We start from the raw sequence: 20213 nt of genomic DNA, 5'->3' as shown, positions 1-20213 counted from the left end.
AAATTTCTATAAAGGTTTATTTTTTATTTAGATAGCCAATGATGTGCTGTGAGGTTTACAACACACACAGAAGTGGATAACAAGAATAGAAAAGATGGAAGGGGGTTAAATAGAAGTACACCATTACTGTATTTTTATGCAAAAAATGCATGCTACTTTTTTTGCAAACTGCACAAACCTTTCATGTGTTAGTTTCCTATGCATGCTGTATGTACTGTATAGGTGCATTATATTGAAAATATGGTATTATATTGTTTATGATGCAGTATAGTAGGCGGTTCAAACCCACCAGCCACTCCTCGGAAGTAAGGTTGGGCAATTCTACTTCCGTAGTGATACTGCCTTGAAAAGCCAAGGAGGGGTCGCTATGAGTCGGGGCCGACTCGACGGCACATAACAACAACAACAACATAGTATTATTTCAAGGTAAATCAATAAGTTAAAGATGCCTACTATAAAAGCAATTGATGAAAGTAACACACATAGTAATACCCTATTTTTCACAAACAACACACACCTTCACCTTCTATTTTTGTTTGCCAACTGCTCCCTACCCTTGGGAAGTATTTTTATAATCACCGCTGTATCAGTTTCTTTGTACATCTTGCTGTAAAAGAATTTTTGCGTAAGGTGTTTACAAAAATATTTGCCAAAAAACACAGTAGCTTAAGAAATAGATGGTGACTAGCTACTACTGCTGACCGCTCTAAAAGGGATCACAATAAACAATTTTGGATACAGTGGAAGAACAAAGTGGAACAAAACTGAAAATCATAAAAAATGACCAGGGTTACTGGTTAGATAAAGACTGGTGGACCCCCAAACTATTTCACTATTAAAAAAAAAAAAAAAAGTTAAAGAAGTTCTTTCAGAATACAGGCAAATAATACCAGATGGAAGTAAGGAATTGCTTAGTTACCCTTCAAGCCAGGAACTGAAGTCACCCCCATCGCTCAACTTTCAGCCAAACAATAGACAGGCCTACACGGTACACAGTAACACGAGGAAGGTAGGCGCTCTTTTAGAAAAATCAACTACGTAAGACCAAAAGGACGGCATTTGCCCTGAGACAAAGTTCTGAAGGCAGGAAGGGCTAGGAAAGAAGGAAGAATGGAAACAAGAGATACAGGGAGAAAATGGTACAAGTGCTGTTACATTGCGAAGAATGCGATCAATGTCATGAAACAAAATATGAACTGTCGAACAAAAACTAAGTTGCACTGTCAACTTTCACCCAAATCACAATAAAAGCTTAAAATAATAATAAGTTTTAAAAAAGTCAAGAGGAGATGAAATAAAATACTAGAAAAAGAGTAGGAAAAAAATATACTGTAATTTTTACACAAGTAACACATGCCTTCTAAGTTGTTTACCAACCATGTACTCCCCCTGGGAGGAGGTATTTTTGTAAGCACCACTATGCCAATATTTTTACATGTTGGTGTAAAAAAAAAAAATTAGCACAGTGAGCTTGTGAAACACCTCAGGACAGGAAGATACAGTTGGCAAACAAAGTAGAAGGTATGTTATTTGCATAAAAATACAGTAATACCACAGAAATACTAAGAATCAGAAAGATGATATGGCAACAATATTATCAGACAATGCAGACATAAAGATAAAAATATTAAAGAGGGATATTTCATGATGATAAAAGGGTCAAGTGATCAAGAAGTCATAACGATTCCCAAATGTAAATACACCTATTAACATAGCTTCAAAAAACATAAAGCAACTAAAGGGAGATTCAGGCAAAGCCAAAATTATAGTTAAAAATTAACACTCTTCTTTCAATTATTTTAAAGAATACACACATATGCAAGCACACACACGCACAAAAATGTGCACACACACTTCACAAAAAGATGTGAAGAAAAAAAAAATTGGATTTATATATTAGTATCTGTAGACCACGACACCAAACAAACAACTAATTCTCTTCAAGTGCATATGGAACATTCACCAAGGTAGAGTACATACTAGGCTATAAAAGTCTCAATATATTTCAAAGGAGTGAAACTACAGTGTTTTTTAACCACTCAAAAAAACTCACTGCCATTTAGTCAATTCTGACTCATACCAACCCCCACTGGGTTTCCAAGGATGTAATTCTTAATGGAAGGAGACTGCCAAATCTTTCTTCCAAGGATCAGCTAGTAGGTTTTACCTTCTAGTTAGCAGCCAAATGCTTTAACCACTATACCACCAGTGCTCTTTTTACGGCCACAGAATTATTTAATTAAAGATCAGTAACAGGAAATATCTAAGGAGTTCTGGAGCGCCTGAGGGTGACACCGGCAAGTGTCGGGGCAGCAAGGAAGTGAGCATAACGGTTTGGAACAGCTAAGGGAGACAAACTTGAATGCCAGTTTGTCATGTGGGTGGTGGCTTGCGTGTTGCTGTGAGGCTGTTTATGCCACTGGTGTTTCGAATGCCAGCAAGGTTACCCATGGTGGACAGGGTTCAGTGGAGCTTCCAGGCTAGTATAGACTCAGAAGAAGAGGCCATCCACTTCTCAAACAATTGGCCAGTGAAAACCTATGAATAACAGTGAAACACTGTCTGACATAGTGCCAAAAGATGAGCCCCCCAGGTTGGATGGCACTCAAAATACAATTGGGGAAGAGGTGTCTGCTCAGAGTAGACAGAGCCAACTTTAATGATAATGGAAAGAGTAATGCTTTCAGGACCTTCATTTGCTGATGCAGTATGTCTCAAGATGAGAACAAACAGCTGCAAACATCCATTAATCATCAAAGCATGAAATGTACCAAGTATGAATCCAGGAAAATTGTAAGTTGTCAAAAATGAAATGGAAAACGCAGAAAGATCAATATCCTAGGCTGAAATGGACTGGTTTTGGCCATTCTGAATCAGATAACCATATGATCTACCATACCAAGAATGACAAATTGAAGAGGAATGGTGTGGCATTCATCCTTACAAAGAATGTTTCAAGATCTATCCTGAAGTACAATGCTGCCAGTGATATGATAATCCATACACCTACAAGGAAGACCAGTTAATACTGTTGTTGTTGTTATGTGCCGTCGAGTCGGCCCCGACTCATAGCGACCCCTCCTTGGGTTTCCGAGGCAGTATCACTACGGAAGTAGGATTGCCCAACCTTCTTTCCGAGGAGTGGCTGGTGGGTTTGAACCGCCAGCCTTCTGGTTAGCAGTCAAATGCTTTGGCCACTATGCTACCAGAGCTCCTTACTACTACTAGTATTCAAATTTACACACCAACCACCAAAGCCAAAGATGAGGAAACAGAAGATTTTTACCAGCTTCTACAGTCTGGAATTGACCAAACATGCAATCAAGATGTGTTGATTATTACTGATGATTAGAATGCAAAAGTTGAAAACAAAGAAGATTCACCGGTAGTTGGAAAATATGGCCTTGGTGGCAGAAATAACGCTGGAGATTACATGACAGAATTTTCTAAAACCAATGACTTATTCATTGCAGATACCTTTTCTCAACATAAATTGTGGCTACACACGTGGACTTCACCAGATACAGTATACAGGAATCAGATTGACTACATAAGTGACAAAAGGCAATGGAAAAGTTCCTTATCTTCAGCCAAAACAAGGCCAGGAGCTGATTGTGGAACAGACCATCAACTGCTCATATGCAAGTTCAAGTTGAAACTAAGACAATTAAAACAAGTCCACAAAAGCCAAAATATGACCTTGATTACATTCCTCCTAAATTTAGAGACCATCTAAAGAACAGATTTGATGCACTGAACACCAATGACCGAAAACCTGAGGATTTGTGGGATGACATCAAGAACATTATCCATGAAGAAAGCAAAAGGTCATTAAAAAGACAGGAAAAGAAGCAAAGACAAAGTGGATGCCAGAAGAGACTCTGAAACTTCCCCTAGAACGAAGAGCAGCTAAAGCAAATGGGAGAATCAGCAGGAAAAAAAGAGCTGAACAGAAGATTTCAAAGAGCAGCTCGAGAAGATAAAGTCAATTACTCTAATGAAATGTGCCAAGAGTTGGAGTTAGTTAGAAAACCAAAAGGGAAGAACACACTCACACACTCAGCATTTCTCAAGCTGAAAGAACTGAGGAAAAAATTTAAGCCTCAAATAGCAATACTGAAAGATTCCATGGGCAATATGTTGAATAATGCAGGAAACATCCAAAGAAGATAGATGGAATACAGTCACTACACCAAAAAGAACTGGTAGACGGTCATCCATTTCAGGAGGGGGCATATGATCAAGAACCAATGATACTGAAGGAAGAGGTAAAAGCTGTCCTTAAGGAATTGGTGAAAAACAAGGCTCCACGAATTGACAGAGTACCCACTGAGATGTTTCAACAAAGCGAGCTAGAGACATTCACTTGGCTATGCCAAGAGATTTGGAAGACAGCAACCTGGCCAACTGACTGGAAGAGTTCCATATTTGTACCCATTCCAAAGAAAGGTCATCCCACAGAATGTGGAAATTATCAAACAGTATCAAATGAAAGTAAAATATTACTGAAGATAATTCAAAAATGGTTGCAGCAATATATTGACAGAGAACTTCCAAAAATGCAAGTGGGATTCAGAAGAGGATGTGGAACGAGGAATATCACAGTTGATGTCAAATGGATCTTGGCTCAAAGCAAAGAATACCAGAAAGATGTTTACTTGTGTCTTATTGACTATGCAAAGGCATTCAATTGTGTAAAGCATAATAAATTGTGGATAACACTGAGAAGAACGGGAATTCCAGAAAACTTAATTGTACTCATGAGGAACCTGTACATAGACCAGGAGGCTGTCGTTTAAACAGAACAAGGGGATACCGCGTGGTTTAAAATCAAGAAGGGAGTGTGCCAGGTTGTATCTTTTCACCATACTTATTCAATCTGTTTGCTGAGCAAATAATCCAAGAAGCTGGACTGTGTGAAGAACGTGGCATCAGGATTGGAGGAAGGCTCGTTAACAATCTGTGATACACAGATGATACAACCTTGCTTGCTGAAAGTGACGATGACTTGAAGCACTTACTGATGAAGATTAAAGACTATAGTCTCCAGTATGGCTTATACCTCAATATAAAGGACAAAAATCCTTACAAGCAGACAAATAAGCAGCATCACGAAAAATGGAGAAAAGATTGAAGTTGTCAAGGACTTCATATTTCTTGGTTCTAAAATCAATGCCAATGGAAGCAGCAGTCAAGACATCAAAAGACGTATTGCACTGGGCAAATCTATTCCAAAAAACTTCTTTCAAGTGCTGAAAAGCAAAGGTATCTCTTTGAAGACTAAGATGTGCCTAACCCAAGGTATTTTCAATCACCTTATAGACATGTGAGAACCGGACAATCAATCAATCTGCAAGACCAAAGAAAAGTTGATGCTTTTAAGTTGTGGTGTTGACGAAGAATGCTGAAAGTAGCATGGAATGTTAAAAGAACTAACAAATCTATCCTGGAAGAGGTGCAGCCAGAATGCTACTTGGAAGCGAGAATAGCCAGACTTCGTCTCATCTACTTTGGTCATGTTGTCAGAAGGAACCACTGTCTGGAAAAGAACGCCATGCCTGGTAAAATGGAGGGACAACAAAAAAGGGAAAGGCCTTCAACAAGATGGAGTAACAGAGTAGCTGCAGTGATAAGTTCAGGTACAGTAGGGATCGTGAGGCTGGCACAGGACTGGGTAGTGTTTTATTCTGTCGTATGTAATAAAGTTGCTATGAGTCAGAGATGACTTGATGGCACATATCAACAACAACAAAGTATCTGAAAATTCCTCAAATATATTGAAATTATGTAATAAAATTCTAAATAATGATGGGTCAAATAAGAAATTAAATGAGAAATTTCAAGTTTTTCAAAATGGACAATAAATAAAACATAATAGTAAGTTGTAGGTTGCAGCTAAAGCAGTGCTTAGAGAGAAATTTACTTATTAGATACTTTTATAAAAAAATGATGTAAAATCAATGACATAGGTGGAAGCTAAAAAAAAAAAACACCTCACATTCAACCTTAAGAAATTAAAGGAAATAATAAAAGAAAATAAAAAGAAAAACAAACATTAACAGATATTAGACAAATAATTTTAAAAAAATCTCATTGTTGTTAATTCTGACCCATAGCGATCCTACAGGACAGAGCAGAACTGCCTCATAGGGTTTCTGAAGCTGTAAATCTTCACGAAAGCCACACCTTTCTCTCGCACAGCAGCCAGTGGATTTGAATAGTTGATCTTTCAGTCGGCGGTCTAACACTTAAACCACCGCACCTCCAGCACTTCTCAAATTAAAGATTAAGGGTGTGGGTGTAAGTGTGTACTTGTGCGCATGCGAGCTAAGCTGAAAGGTGATTTTAAGTTTGATAAATCCCTAGCAAGTTTAATCAGGGGAGGAAAAAAAACACAAATGACTAATACTAGGAATAAAAGAAAGATTATCACTATAGACACACTAGAAATTAAAAGTAACAAGATACAAGTATACCTTGTTTTATTGGGCTTTGCAGATACTGTGTTTTTTACAAATTGAAGGTTTGTGGCAACCCTGAGTCAAGCAATTCTACTGATGCCATTTTCACTGCTTATTTTGCACCTCTGTGTCACATTTTGGTAATTCTCACAATATCTCAAACTTTTTCATAATACCTCTGCATAGTTAATAGACTACAATACAGTGTAAACTGAATTTATTATAGACACCAGAAAACCAAAAAAACTTGCTTAAACTGCGATACTTACTTTACTGTGGTGGATTGAAACTGAATGCACAATATCTGCAAGATACGCCTGTATTATGGATAATTTTATGCCAACAAATTCAACAACTTGGATAACAAGAATGAATTTCTTGAAATACAGAATTAATCAAAATTAACTCCAAAAGAAAACCTAAACAGCCCTCTATTTATCAAAAGTATGCACTGTAATTAATAACCTTCTAACAAGGGACACCCCAGGCCATAATGGTTGTTTCACTGATGAGCTATGTTAAACATTTACAAAAGAAATAATGCCAATCTTACACAAATTCTTTCAGAAAGTTAGGAAAGAATATTTACAAATAGTCTTATGAAGCCAACCTAATCCTGAGACCCAAATCTAATAAATATTATTAAGAAAAATTTAGACACATATCCATTATTAACGTAGAAACAAAACTCCTTACCAATAAATTAGCAAATCAAACCCAGTAATATGTAAGAAGTATAGTATACTCTAGGAGCTCTGGTAGCATAGTGCCTAAGGCACTTGACTGCTAACTAGAAAGCCAGCAGTTCAAACCCAGCAGCCACTCCTCGGAAGGAAGGTTCTGTAGTAATAGCACCTTGGAATCCCAAGATGGGGTCGCTATGAGTCAGTTCCAACTCAATGGCACATAACAACAGCAACACAGTATACTCTGTCCAAATTTGGTTGATCATAGGTTAAACATTTCAAAAATTCATTACTGTATTTCACATTAAAAGGTGAAAACCATATGATCATCTCTACAGATGCAGAAAAAATGTGACAACATTCAAAAGCCATTCTTGATTTTTTTAAAAGTCTCAAAAAACTAGAAATAGAAAAGTACTTTTTTTTCAACCTGATAAAGGGCACTGACAAAGAAACAAACAAAAAGTATAACTAAAGTCACACTTAATGCTGAATGACTGAAAACATTTTCTATAAGACTGGGAACAAGGCAAGATGTCTGCTCTTATTCAACATATAGAGGTCACAGTCAATATAATGGGAGCTCTGGTGGTGCAACGCCTAGGGCATCTGACTGCTAACCAGAGGGCTGGCGGTACAAACCCATCAGCCACTCCTCAGAAGGAAGGTTGGGCAATCTACTTCCACAGTGATACTGCCTCAGAAACCCAAGGAGGGATCACTATGAGTCGGATCCAACTCTATGGCAGTGAGTTTTAGTCCATATAATAAACCAAGAAAAAGGAATAAAAGGTTACTGATAGAAAAACAGGTTTTCATTTGCAGAGAGTATGACTATTTAAGTAGAAAATGTTACAAAAATAAACAAAAAAAATTAACTTTTGGGGTGGACAGTATCTCTACAGAAGATTGCCCAGTCTTCCTTCCGAGGAGTGGCTGTTGTGTTTGAACCGCCAGCCTTCTGGTTAGCAGATGTGTCCCTTAATAGTCACAGTAAGTTCTCTGAAACAGGATATTATGTGATTTGAACAATGTGCGAACACCCTGTTCTATACAGGCATTCCCTGGATTACAAACTAGTTCTGTTACTAAATCTTTCTTTAAGTCAAATTCGTAGGTAAGGTGGAAGAGTTAGGTACAGCTCATTATCTAAAATCAGCCAACTGTCTTAGTATATACAGTACCTTTCTATGGATGAAAAAACATTACAAAAACACTTCCAGATTTACTAAAACATCTTTAACATAGTAATACAGTAATAATAATAATAATAATGGTTTGATGTGCATCACAAAGTAGTGCCTGTTTTGCTATTACAAACCATTGAATATCCTTCTAATTTTTATTATAATAGGTTTCACAGGGGTTGGGACCATGTATATTTGGTCAGACATGTCCCAAAAGGACTTACGCAGTGCAAGACTGTAAAACTGATGACGGTGTGTGCACATGTATTTATATGTACGGTTAAAATCCTTAGTGTATCCTTCGTAATATAGTCATTTGATTATGGACTTGATTTTTTATTGTGAAATTTATTTTTTAGAAGAAAAATAGTTACACTTTTAAAAATTATGATTCTTACGTTAATTGCCAAATGTAGCTAAGGAAAAAATCTCATAAAATCTAATGTCACTTAATATGTATTAAATGTAAATTAGGACAGCCACTTTCAACTTAATAAAAGGAAAAAATTGATCCACTCATTTCTGAAATGCCCCTCACCAAAATAATTAATTATCGTGGCCCAATTTGAAAGAAATGATAGGTCATAGTCCATACCTACCTAACTGGTTTCAGAAGACAAATTTAAGGAATGGGGGGTGTGGTTATTTAGAAAAGAAAAATGCAGGAGAAAAAAGAAAAAGAAAAAATTCCGATGGAAAAAGAAGTAGCAGCTCTACTGCACAGAGAGAGAGAGAATAAAGGAGGATTCATATCCTTTATGCAAATTCCAATATGTAGGGGCTGTCTTGAATGTTGATGAGCTCAGGAGGATTCAGAGGCCATGTTTTGGTTCAGTAGGAAAAGGGGCCATAATTGATAAGTTATGTGGACAAATCTGAAAGAGGGACTCAGATTTCAGATTCTTGGTAGTAGTATGCTTGGTAGCATAGTGGCTAAGTCACTTGCCTGCTAACCAGACGGCTGGTGGTTCAAACCCACCAGCCACTCCTCGGAAGGAAGGTTGGGCAATCCTACTTCCGTAGTGATACTGCCTCGAAAACCCAAGGAGGGGTCGCTATGAGTTGGGCTGACTCGATGGCACACAACAACAACAACAACAGCATGCTTGGTAGTAGTTTCCATCACTGGAAAGTCGGCAAAATTTAGCAGCTGAAAATTTAGAGAATAAGGCACAACGGAATAAAAGTTATAAATTACTTGTGAAACATACAATTACATGTATTTTCTTAAAGGTTTTAAAATAAATAAACAAACTGGAGTCCATAGCTATGTGGAGGTGAATTAAAGCAAACCACCACCTTCAGTTCCTTGAAAATGACACCTGGTGGCAGCATTACTAAAAACCACGGGCAAAATAACAAGTGGAACAGAAGTAATTTCCCTTAAGTGTTAAAAATCAAAACTACAAGTCATAAGGTAATGTATATATGTGTATCGTATGCAGTCAGATATTGTGTCACATTCATTTTATAATAGGACCAGACTGTTGTTGTTGTTATGTGCCCACGAGTCAGACCCCTCCTTGGGTTTCCGAGGCGGTAAGACTGGATTACAAAAATATTGATTATTTACTTGTATATAAAACAAAAATGTAAATCAAGATACAAAATTACCATCCTTTATCCTATTAAACTGGCATCATTTTGGTATGAAAAAAACTCTTCAGAAAAAAAGAACATTACTGAAACAAACCTAACATGGTAAGAACTTTATTTCTGAAGATTTCTGGAGATGTGAAATTACAGTTATCCAGGTCAAGGAGCTAGGAATCTGAAATCTATCAAAGGATCAGTAAGTCAATTCATATTCTTAAAAACAATCATAATCACCAACTCCTTCTGCCAAAAATTCTCTTCTCTCATATTCCATTTCACCAACTTAAAAAAAAAAAAAGCATAAGCCTTTTACTGCAATTGTAACTTCTGTAAACAGCTGCAGTATTGCTAATTGTGACTTCACTATATGCCCAAGTTGTGAGAAATAAAGGTCAAATTATTGATTCCACTGTTGAAAGACACAGTAATTTGATAGCTGTCTTGGAAAAAAGGCAGAGTTTTCAAAACATGGTCTTAAAAGAGAATCCTGGCCATTAAGCAAACACTGATCCATACAAATAATTCAGGTCAAACCATTATTCCATTTTTAAACAAAGTATGTACCCTAAGTTATCAACAGAATTGTTAACTGTAACACTGATTTCAAGTAAATACAGAATTAACTATGAAAAGATAGCTCCAATATAAGAAAAAACTAAGGTGCAAAAAACTGATCCCACTTTTACCCGTTTTCCATCTTTGGTCTTCTTTAAGTTCCAAGTGCCATCTGGCAACTTCTCAAAGAACTTTCTTGCTTTTGGTGCTTGGTCAAGAATATGAGCAGGTGGAATACCCAGAACTTCCACTATTTTATTCATCTGATCTACCTGTACATGTTTAAAACAAAACACGAAATAATCTGTAATTTCAAGGATACACTCTGCTTCAATTCATTCATTCACTCATTCATTCACAAATAAATTAAAAATCAACCAAGTGCTAGGCACCCCTCTAGGCACTAAAGCTTCCTCCCGGAGCTGAATATTCCAGAGAGGGGAAGACAGACATCTAACAGACAAGTAAAATATCTACAGTATGTCAGAATACTATGGAGAAAAATAAGAAAGAACAGGAGGGAGTTTTAAAGTTTTCATTTTTGGATAGTTTTAGTTAAATAATCATCACTAAAAATTCTATAGGTTTAATAAAGTCTAGGCCTAATAAAATGTTTTTCAGAAGTGTAGATTCATTTGCTTATTCATTCATTCAACAAATACTATTTTCTCTGTATGCCAGGTATCATGCTCAGCAGTAAAATATAGCAATAAACAAAAAACAGTAAAAAATCCCTACCAAAAAGAAGTTTATATAATTGTGGGAATAGCTCAATAATAAAACAAGTGCATTAAATATATTATGTCAGAAGATGGTTAAACTCTATTGAGGAAATTAAAAGGTAACCATGAAAGGTTTCATTGTTCAATCTCAACAAAGACCTTAAAGGCAGTGAGGGAAGGAGACAAGTGCTACCTCAGAAAAAGCATTTCAGGCAGAAGAGATAACAAATGCACAAGAGACCCTGGTACAGGTCTATGCGTGATGGGCCTGTGCATGGTGTTTCTGAAGCACAGAAGAGAAGATTGTGTGCTGGATGGGAGAGAGGCAGAAGAGTAGGAGACAGGTCAGGAAGAACAGGGGTCAAAAACGAGTAGGGATTTGTGACCTCCTCAAACGATTTGGTTTGTTTGAAGTATTACAGGGCAATATTATTCATATTTAACCATAAAGAAACAAATACTATGGTAGACTCTTCAAATAGCAACTCACTCATTGTAGTTAAAGTGAATCAAAAGGAGGAAGGGACAAGTCATTTAATTTCTGTGGTCTTTCTTTTCTCCTTTGTAAGTGAATAGACTGTTTAACTTTCTTTAAACAAAACAAAAAACCTGAGAATGACTTTAAAACACCTAGAGCCAGATTCTTCTGGCTGAAGGGAAGTATGGTCTCTGTCTCTCCTCTCTCCTTTACCATGCCCCCCCCTCCAGACATGATGAGACACAGCTCATTCTCCCTCACCCCTCCCAAGCACTACTCTTACCTCCTTTACACTCCCCTATACACACAGACAACTCTCTCCCTCACCCCACATGCATTGTCTCTGAGCTTCACAAACCTCCTAAGAACACAGACTGAAAATCAGTGAACTAGAGAATTGTTCAAGTCTTCTGAGGCTCTAAAGTCTATAATCCTAATTTATCCTAAATTATTCAGGTATGTATCATATCCATCAAACTCACTGATCATTACTTCTTTATAAACCAAAATCTCAAAAATTTATAGTAATCAAAATTTATACTGCTCTTCAGGCTAGCCCTTATCCCTTTGTTATCATCTTTACATTTTCTATTCTACTTCAAATCTGTATAAATTACACCAAAATACTTAACACTTTCTAATCTAGAGCTCCAGTAGCACAGTGCCTAAGGCATTTGACTGCTAACCAGAAGGCCAGCGGTTCAAACCCACCAGCCATTCCTCGGAAAAAGACTAGGCAATCTACTTCTGTAAAGATACTGTCTCAGAAACCCAATGAGGGGGTCACTATGAATCGGGACTGACTTGATGACACTCTTTTTGTTTTTTTTTTAATCTAATTCATGTCTTCCCTTCATTAGCAGATTAAAAATATCTTACTTCTCATCATACAGTTCTAAACGCACCATACATGACAACTGATAAAATGTAGACAATAAATAATAAATTGAAAATTGATTTAATACTTGAACGATTAAGTTGGTGGGCACATATCTTTTACCACTAAAATCAACTTTCAGACTACTCTCTCATATAGATGCCCAAAACACAATGAAGAAAGAAATAATGTTTTAAAAGTAATATATCGTTTACCTCATTGGCACCACTGAACAGGGGTTCTCCAGTGTGCATTTCAACCAAAATACACCCGAGGGACCACATGTCAATAGCAAGGTCATAAGGCATTCCCAGTAGCACCTCTGGAGACCGATAGAAGCGACTCTGAATATACTGGTATATCTGAAATATATTTCAAAATAGTATTAATTCCAAAATATATTTTGTTTAGAATTTCAGACATTTGATTAAGAATAGTGATCTGATATTAACAGAAAAAAAAAGATTAAATTCCTGAATTAGGGTTCTATTTACACTGACTTTACAGAACTTGGGGGAGCTCTGGTAGCAGTGGCTAAGGCACTTGACTGCTAACCAGAAGGCTGGCGGTTCAAACCCACCAGCCACTCCTCGGAAGGATGATGGGGCAATCTACTTCCATAGTGATACTGCCTTGGAAACCCAAGGAGGGGTCGCTATGAGTCGGGTCCGACTCAACGGCACATAACAACAACAACAGAGCTTTGGTGGTACAGTGCCTAAGGCATCTGACTGCTAACCAGAAAGTTCAAATTCACAAGCCACTCCATGGAAGAAGATTGGGCAATCTATTCCCATGAAGATTTACTGCCTCAGAAACCCAATAGGGAGAGCTATGAGTCGGAATGGACTTGATGGCAGTGAGTTTGGTTTTGTTTTCACACTGACTTATACTTTGTGAGTAAAGAACTGACTATGTCAAGGTATTGGTTTATCTGCTTGTGAAATGCAAAAAAAAAATATATATATATATATATATATATAAATACACACACACGCACAGAAGCCCTTTCATTTAGACCACCCATAACTGGTAATATTAAAGTACATCTTATAACTGGTAATTACACCTTATTTTTTTAAAGCATTACTGAGAATAATTCATTTCCCTATTAATTATTCTTTCCTACTATGGCTGATGTTGGGTTTGTCATTACCTTAACAGCTAAACATAACCTAAAGAATATATACTTCAATGGTAAGAGTCAAATTACTTCAGGACAATGTGATTTAAAATTCAGACATTTGTACTGTACTGGTGTCATGGACAAATCTTAGAAACGCTGCTACAGAAATATACAATGGGAATGGAATCACTTCTCTGCCCTGTCCCTTCATCTCAATCCAAGCCTTCTTAGAAAAGGTACTATTGAATTGGTATAATCTGAGATTGTCTTGGGATATAATCTGAGAATGTCTTGGGAGATGAATTCACTGTAACTTAGCCACTGTAAATTTTTATCTGGAAGTATCATTAAAACAAAGAAAATTTCACTGAAAGAGAAAGAAACCAACAAAACTCTTAAACTCCCAAATTTAACACCCAAACCATACAGACAGCCAGGTGGTGCTGCTTTATCATGAGAACTTTGCAGCCCCACCTAACACTCCAGACTCCAGTCAAGTTACCTCCACAGGCTGTTCAATCCAACCTAAGGCACTATGAGAAGAAATTCTAGCCCAACAGAACAGGAAGAAGGATTATATGCCCAGGCTATATATACCAACACCACTGTTAACCCTCCTAGATCCCAAAACTCCCTATGACTGAGACAAATTTATGCTAGGGAGTTTGTCTCCTACATATTCAGTTTGATTTTAAAAGCACTGGTTGGGGTCCTCTACAAGGCTCAAGAGCTTATTCTGAAACATGATTTCCCTGCCACCTTCTGAGTCTGACAGACTCAGGTGATAGATGTAGGTAGGACAGGACCACTTGCATATATATTTTGCAAATAACTTCTCCTGATTCTGAAGCACGAGCATGATTAAAAACTTACTGAGCTAAAGGGACAATTGTCTCAGTTTGGCTGGAGAGAGAGAGTAGTGTGGACATTAGGGCAGAATATACAATTAGTTTAAGAAAAAAACTTTCCAAGTCTAAAATCTATTTAAAGTACCATCAAAATAGGTATGTCTTTTCCTTTCACAATATACTTTATCCCATATTCATAAAACTATGAGCATCTCTATATTTTCAGAGGCTTAGAACCTTTTAAACTGAAAATTTTGTTTACTACTTCAACTTTAAAAAATGTTATCAAAGATTGTAAGCTAATTTGCAGGGGGGAAAAACACAGACAATCCTATTAACTGGCTGTAAGAACTTATATGATTAATTGGCTGTTGTTTAAAACCTGAGGGAGGGGGGACTGAACAGGAGTAGAAAATCTCACTAATCTGTGACAATAAGTAGAAAAGCCAATTGGAAATAATAACATCGGAATGTATTTTATTTATTTGTTTTAAAAGAAATGCTGTTTCAGTACTTTCAAGTAAGTAGAGCTGTGTTATAAAGATGAATACATGCTGATTCTAATTTTTTATTAAAAAACAGTAACTATTTTATATCCAAACAATGCTAGAAAGAATATTAAAAAGTTAATTTTCTAAATAGTTGAACTATCACTACTGATGTGGCTTTTTCTAGCAGTCAGAACAAAAACAGTTTGACACATGTCAGAATTTATATAAATGTAAATTAGTGTGGGAAAAATTTAGACTTATTTATCAAAACAAGTATGTTTACCAATGATGTAATGTCTATGCCATCCCTGGTGATGCAGTGGTTAAGCACTCAGCTTCTAACCGAAAGGTTGGCAATTTGAGCTTACCAGCTGCTCCCCAGGAGAAAAATAAGGCAGTCTGCTAGATTACAGCCTTGGAAAACCTATGGATGAGGTAGGTCTACTCTTGTCCTATAGGACTGCTGCTTTGAGTCTGAACTGATTCGTCAGCAATGGATTTTGTTTTAATGCAAAATTAACTGAATGTTTTTACTGTGGTTTTGTTGTTTTCTCTTTGTTTTTTGAGGAAAAGTATTTCTCTTAACATTTATATGTTCTTGTAGTAAAATTCCCATAATTTTGTATACTAAAACATCTATTTGGAAAATATAGGTACAAAACATCTAATATTTAATGCATTCATCTTTTATTCTGTCTTTTAGTATATATATAATTTAAAATATATCCACTATGAACAATCAACATCTTATAATTCAGAGCATTATTATTTACACTTAAAATTAAAAGAGGTAGACCTCAATACAAGGTAATTTATATCTACATTTTAAATATAAATAACCATACTGTGATTACTTCTAAATAGTCTGTGGATTATTAATAACATTTCAAGTATTTGCCTACAATGTTTTACCTAATTATACTTTAATTCACAAACCAGGAAATAATACTTACCCTCTGTCCCAATTGACAAGAACTGCCAAAATCAACAATCTTGATTGCACTGCGTTTAGGGTTACAAAGAAGGATATTCTCAGGTTTTAGGTCACAGTGAATGATACTAAGTTCTGGAGTTGCAAGGAAAAGCAGTGCAGTGCACATCTGTTGTGCAAACTTTCGTGTTAGGTTCAAAGAGACACCTCGAAAGTTGGTGTTCCTTAACAAGTCATAGAGGTTGTAGGACAGCATTTCAAAAACTAAACAGAGATGGTTTCGAAACATAAAGTGGCGTTTCAAATGCACTGAAAGAGAAAAGAGTTTCACTTTAAGTTATGTATACCAATAAAAATCAGAGTAGTGCATGCATGTATTCTCAAACAATCTATTAACACTACCATGTCAGATGTACAGTAAAATCATATTAAAGCTTGGTGATGAGCATTCTGCAGTAACAGCATATCTTTAATCAGATGAGACTATCTAAATTGCCTTTCTGCTGCATTAAACAGTTGTAGTGTCTGTCAGTAAAACGTATTGTGAGAAATAGCACCAAAAACTAAGTCTGAAAACACAAGTAGCAAAGTGACAAACAATACTGAGGGTACTTCAGTAACCTCACCTGAGTTTAAAAAAGAAAGCCTACTTTACTTCCTGAGAAGCCTACCTCACAACTTCCTATTCTAAGCTCCACCTACTGGACCTGTGGCCTGCTGCACTGCACTAAGTGGTAGTCCATCCTCTGAAGGGCCTCTTGATGCACAATCTGCTCTACTGAGCATTAGGCTTCACTAGCAATTTTCTGTTCTTAACAATCAGTATCTTTTAATTGTCAATACTTGTAATTGACAATTTAGCAACTGTCAAAGAAAGAATGAATTTTTTTTTCCTGTTAGTCAAAGCAAATGTTTGAAAATCATGCTTTGTAAAATATTTGGGTTCATAATCAAGACATTTGATTTTGTTCATCAAAGTGATAAATAGTAAATCTTGTTTAAGATTAGTGGTTTGGAAAAAGTTCAAAATTCAGCTAAACCACAAGAAATAAGTAAGCTTAATGAATGGGCAACCAGTATACATCACTTCTATCACCATTGACTTTCTGAAAAGGTTTAACATTTGCTAAATTGCTTCAAAGGTTGTACTTTAAGTATTAACACTGACTTCATATCAGATGACACCATTTAATATATTAAAGTGTTGTCCCTTACTAGAAAAATTTTTCCATAAACCCACCCAAAAACTCGCAACTCCAACTGGAATGACATAAAACAACCATTTGTCAAGGCTGCCTTTATTTAATCACAGTCTTCGATACGTGGTCACTACGAATTGCAAATACATTGTGTTGACCTGGTTGTGGCTCTGTACTGTTCTCATGAAGCAGTGCATGTCAACATTTTATGTTGATCAATGATGATACATGACTTAAGGTTGGGACAAGTAAAACAATAAAAATAGTACATGGCTAACAAGGGTGCTACTTGAGACTTTGCAACAATAATAAAACACTTAAAAGTTACCTATGAATGTGTAATAGCTGCCCTTACTCAAAGTTGTTAGATTTAAAACTAAAGAGATCATTCCACGTGATATAGGACATTCCACAGACATGGCCCATGCATGAGTTTCAAATGTCCTGGTTAAGCAGTAGCCATGAAAAGAATGCAAAAGGTAACTGATGTCAGATTCCCAACACAATTATGAAAATTTGTTTAAGGAGCTCTATGTTTAGCACGTTCTTTCAATGGAAGATAAATCTTTTCAGGTACTGACTGAGTACCTGCAATGTGCTCTACACTAAAAATCTTGTCAAAGAAATTCAATTGCGACATATTTGTTCAGTCTTTTTAATTGGACCTTGGGGAGAGTGAAGGTTGGCAAGATTTGTTGTAGATCAAACTGTTTTAGAACTAAGTCGGATTTTCTTTTAACTAGACCACTCATGGTGTATGTATGAAATAATCCAGGTAAAAAGTTGTGTCACACAGTAAAAAAGAAAATGACAGATTTACACTCAGGCTTTTTGGAATTTTATTTTTAAGTTCAAAAACTAAAGACTATAAAAATCAGAATTATATAAATGGTTCATGTGAAAATTACATTATTTACATCATAAAAGAGCAGTAGTAGTAGTATAACCTTCAGACCAAAATAAAACTCACTGCCATCAAGTCAATTCCAACTCAAACCAAGTCTCATAGAACCAAGGCTGTAAATTTTAACGGAAGCAGACTGCTTTCACCTTTCTTCTGGGGAGCAGCGGGTGGGTTTGAACCACCTACCTTTTAGCTAGCAGCCAAATGCCTTAACCACTGTACCACCAGAGCTCCTACAACCATCAGATACCTTAACTTTAAAATATCAATTCAACTGGTACGGCTATTATCTAATTATAAAGGTCTTTACCAACCCCCCACCAACCTCTAAAGTAAAACCTATTTGTCGAGACACTGTGCATTCACCACCTTCATACGTAAGAATTGGGGGGGGGGGTGGACAACCACAACTCATCCAAAAGAATGTATAGATCAACAACTGCAGTCAACGAGGCAGCGCTGGTGGCATAGTGCCTAAGACATCTGACTGCTAACCAGAAGGCTGGTGGTTCCTCAGAAGTTAGACGGGGCAATCTACCTCCATAGAAATACAGCCTCAGAAACTCAAGGAGGGGTCATTATGAGTCGCAATCAGCAGTCAATGATGGGATCACTATTTAAAAACAAAATACTCAGTTCTACGTAGTAATACTAACATTTATTAGTACTAACTATATGCAAAGGAATCCTGGTGGCAAATGGTTAAGCAACTAGCTGCAAAACCAAAGCGATTCTCCAGTGGCACTGTGTGAGAAAGGCCTGGCAATCTGCTCCTGTAAAGATTAGAGCCTAGAAAAACCTATGGGGCAGTTCAACTCTGTCACATGGGGTTGTTATGAGTCGAAAATCAACTCAATAGCACCCAACATCAACAACTATATGCCAGTCATGTTTTCTAACAGTAAGACAGGATTAAAATGTTTTATCAACATTCTCATACTGTTACATAAGCAAACAAAATACAACACAAAAGAGTATGGAGGAAGAGGAAGGCAGGTCAAGAGACCCTTTTAAGTAAGTCAAGCATTCTCAAAATGTACTTCTGGTGCTTCTAAACCCCTTATATGGAAATGGGATCACCGTGTACTAAGTTATAACTGACAGTGAACAGCAAAGTTTCAGTGCAATGTGATCAGATAAAGTTTTAACATGCAATTTATCTACAGAGAAGAAAAGTTAATAGTACAATCTCATTTTTATTCTAACAATGGGGTGTCTTATGAATTAAATATAATCTGAACATTTAAAGCTCATACATTTAAACACCAATTTTTTGTTTCAACTATATTGGAGGAGACTAACAACCACAATTCTAGTTTCTTGAAGTTTTCTGTGACTTTATATTCATCGGTAAGGCCAGTATTTCTGAACATGAATTACCAGATATCTGTGTGTATGCTGTTGTTGTTAGGTGCCATCGAGTAGGCTCCGACTCATAGTGCCTATGTACAAAAAAATGAAATATTGCCCAGTTCTGCACCATCATAATCCTTGCCATGCCTAACTCCATCAATGCAGCCACTGTGTCACTCCATCTTGTTGAAAGTCTTCACTTCTTCAATGACCCTCTACTTTACAAAGCATGGTATCACTTTCCAGGGGCTGGTCCCTTCTGACAACATGACCAAAGTAGGTGAGATGAAGTCTGGCCATTCTCGCTTCTAAGGAGTATTCTGGCTGCACTTCTTCCAGTATAAATTTGTTCATTTCTTCTGGCAGACCATGGTATTCTCCACTGACACAATCCAAAGGGATCAACATTCTTTTGGTCTTCCTTATTCACTGTCCAGCATTTACATGCATCTCAAAAGAAAAAAGAAACAAACTCAATGCCACCAAGTCGATTCCAACTCACAGCGGCCCCCGCTTTGGGTTTCCAAGGCGGTAAATCTTTACAGAAGGAGATTGCCCTATTTTCCTTCCTCAGAGCAGCTGATGGGTTTGAACTGCCAGCCTTCTGGTTAGCAGTCAAATATCTTAGGCACTATGCCACCAGACCTCCTTGTTTTACACTGAGGCGTATCCATAACAAAGACTGTGTTGTTGTTTGCCGTAGAGTCAGCCCCGACTCATAGCGACCCCTCCTTGGGTTTCCGAGGCAGTATCACTACGGAAGTAGGATTGCCCAACCTTCCTTCCGAGGAGTGGCTGG

The 20213-nt window shown here is 36.9% G+C and overlaps 1 protein-coding gene across 1 annotated transcript in view; it reads right to left on the bottom strand.

The window, feature by feature from the left end:
• Positions 1-20213, bottom strand: part of DYRK1A (dual specificity tyrosine phosphorylation regulated kinase 1A) — a 45977-nt gene that overhangs the window by 8926 nt on the left and 16838 nt on the right. The window contains exons 5-7 of the mRNA XM_007945537.2: positions 15981-16267; positions 12778-12924; positions 10617-10757 (exon numbers count right to left, since the gene is read on the bottom strand). Of these exons, the coding sequence (XP_007943728.2) occupies positions 10617-10757; positions 12778-12924; positions 15981-16267 (575 nt within the window). The remainder of the gene's footprint in view (positions 1-10616; positions 10758-12777; positions 12925-15980; positions 16268-20213) is intronic.

The sequence above is a fragment of the Orycteropus afer genome, unplaced genomic scaffold (assembly GCF_000298275.1).
Source record: "Orycteropus afer afer isolate SDZICR_OR568_19922 unplaced genomic scaffold, OryAfe1.0 scaffold00137, whole genome shotgun sequence".
NCBI lineage: Eukaryota > Metazoa > Chordata > Mammalia > Tubulidentata > Orycteropodidae > Orycteropus > Orycteropus afer.
The sequence above is the reverse complement of the archived record's forward strand: the minus strand, read 5'-3'. Positions and strand labels throughout refer to the sequence as shown.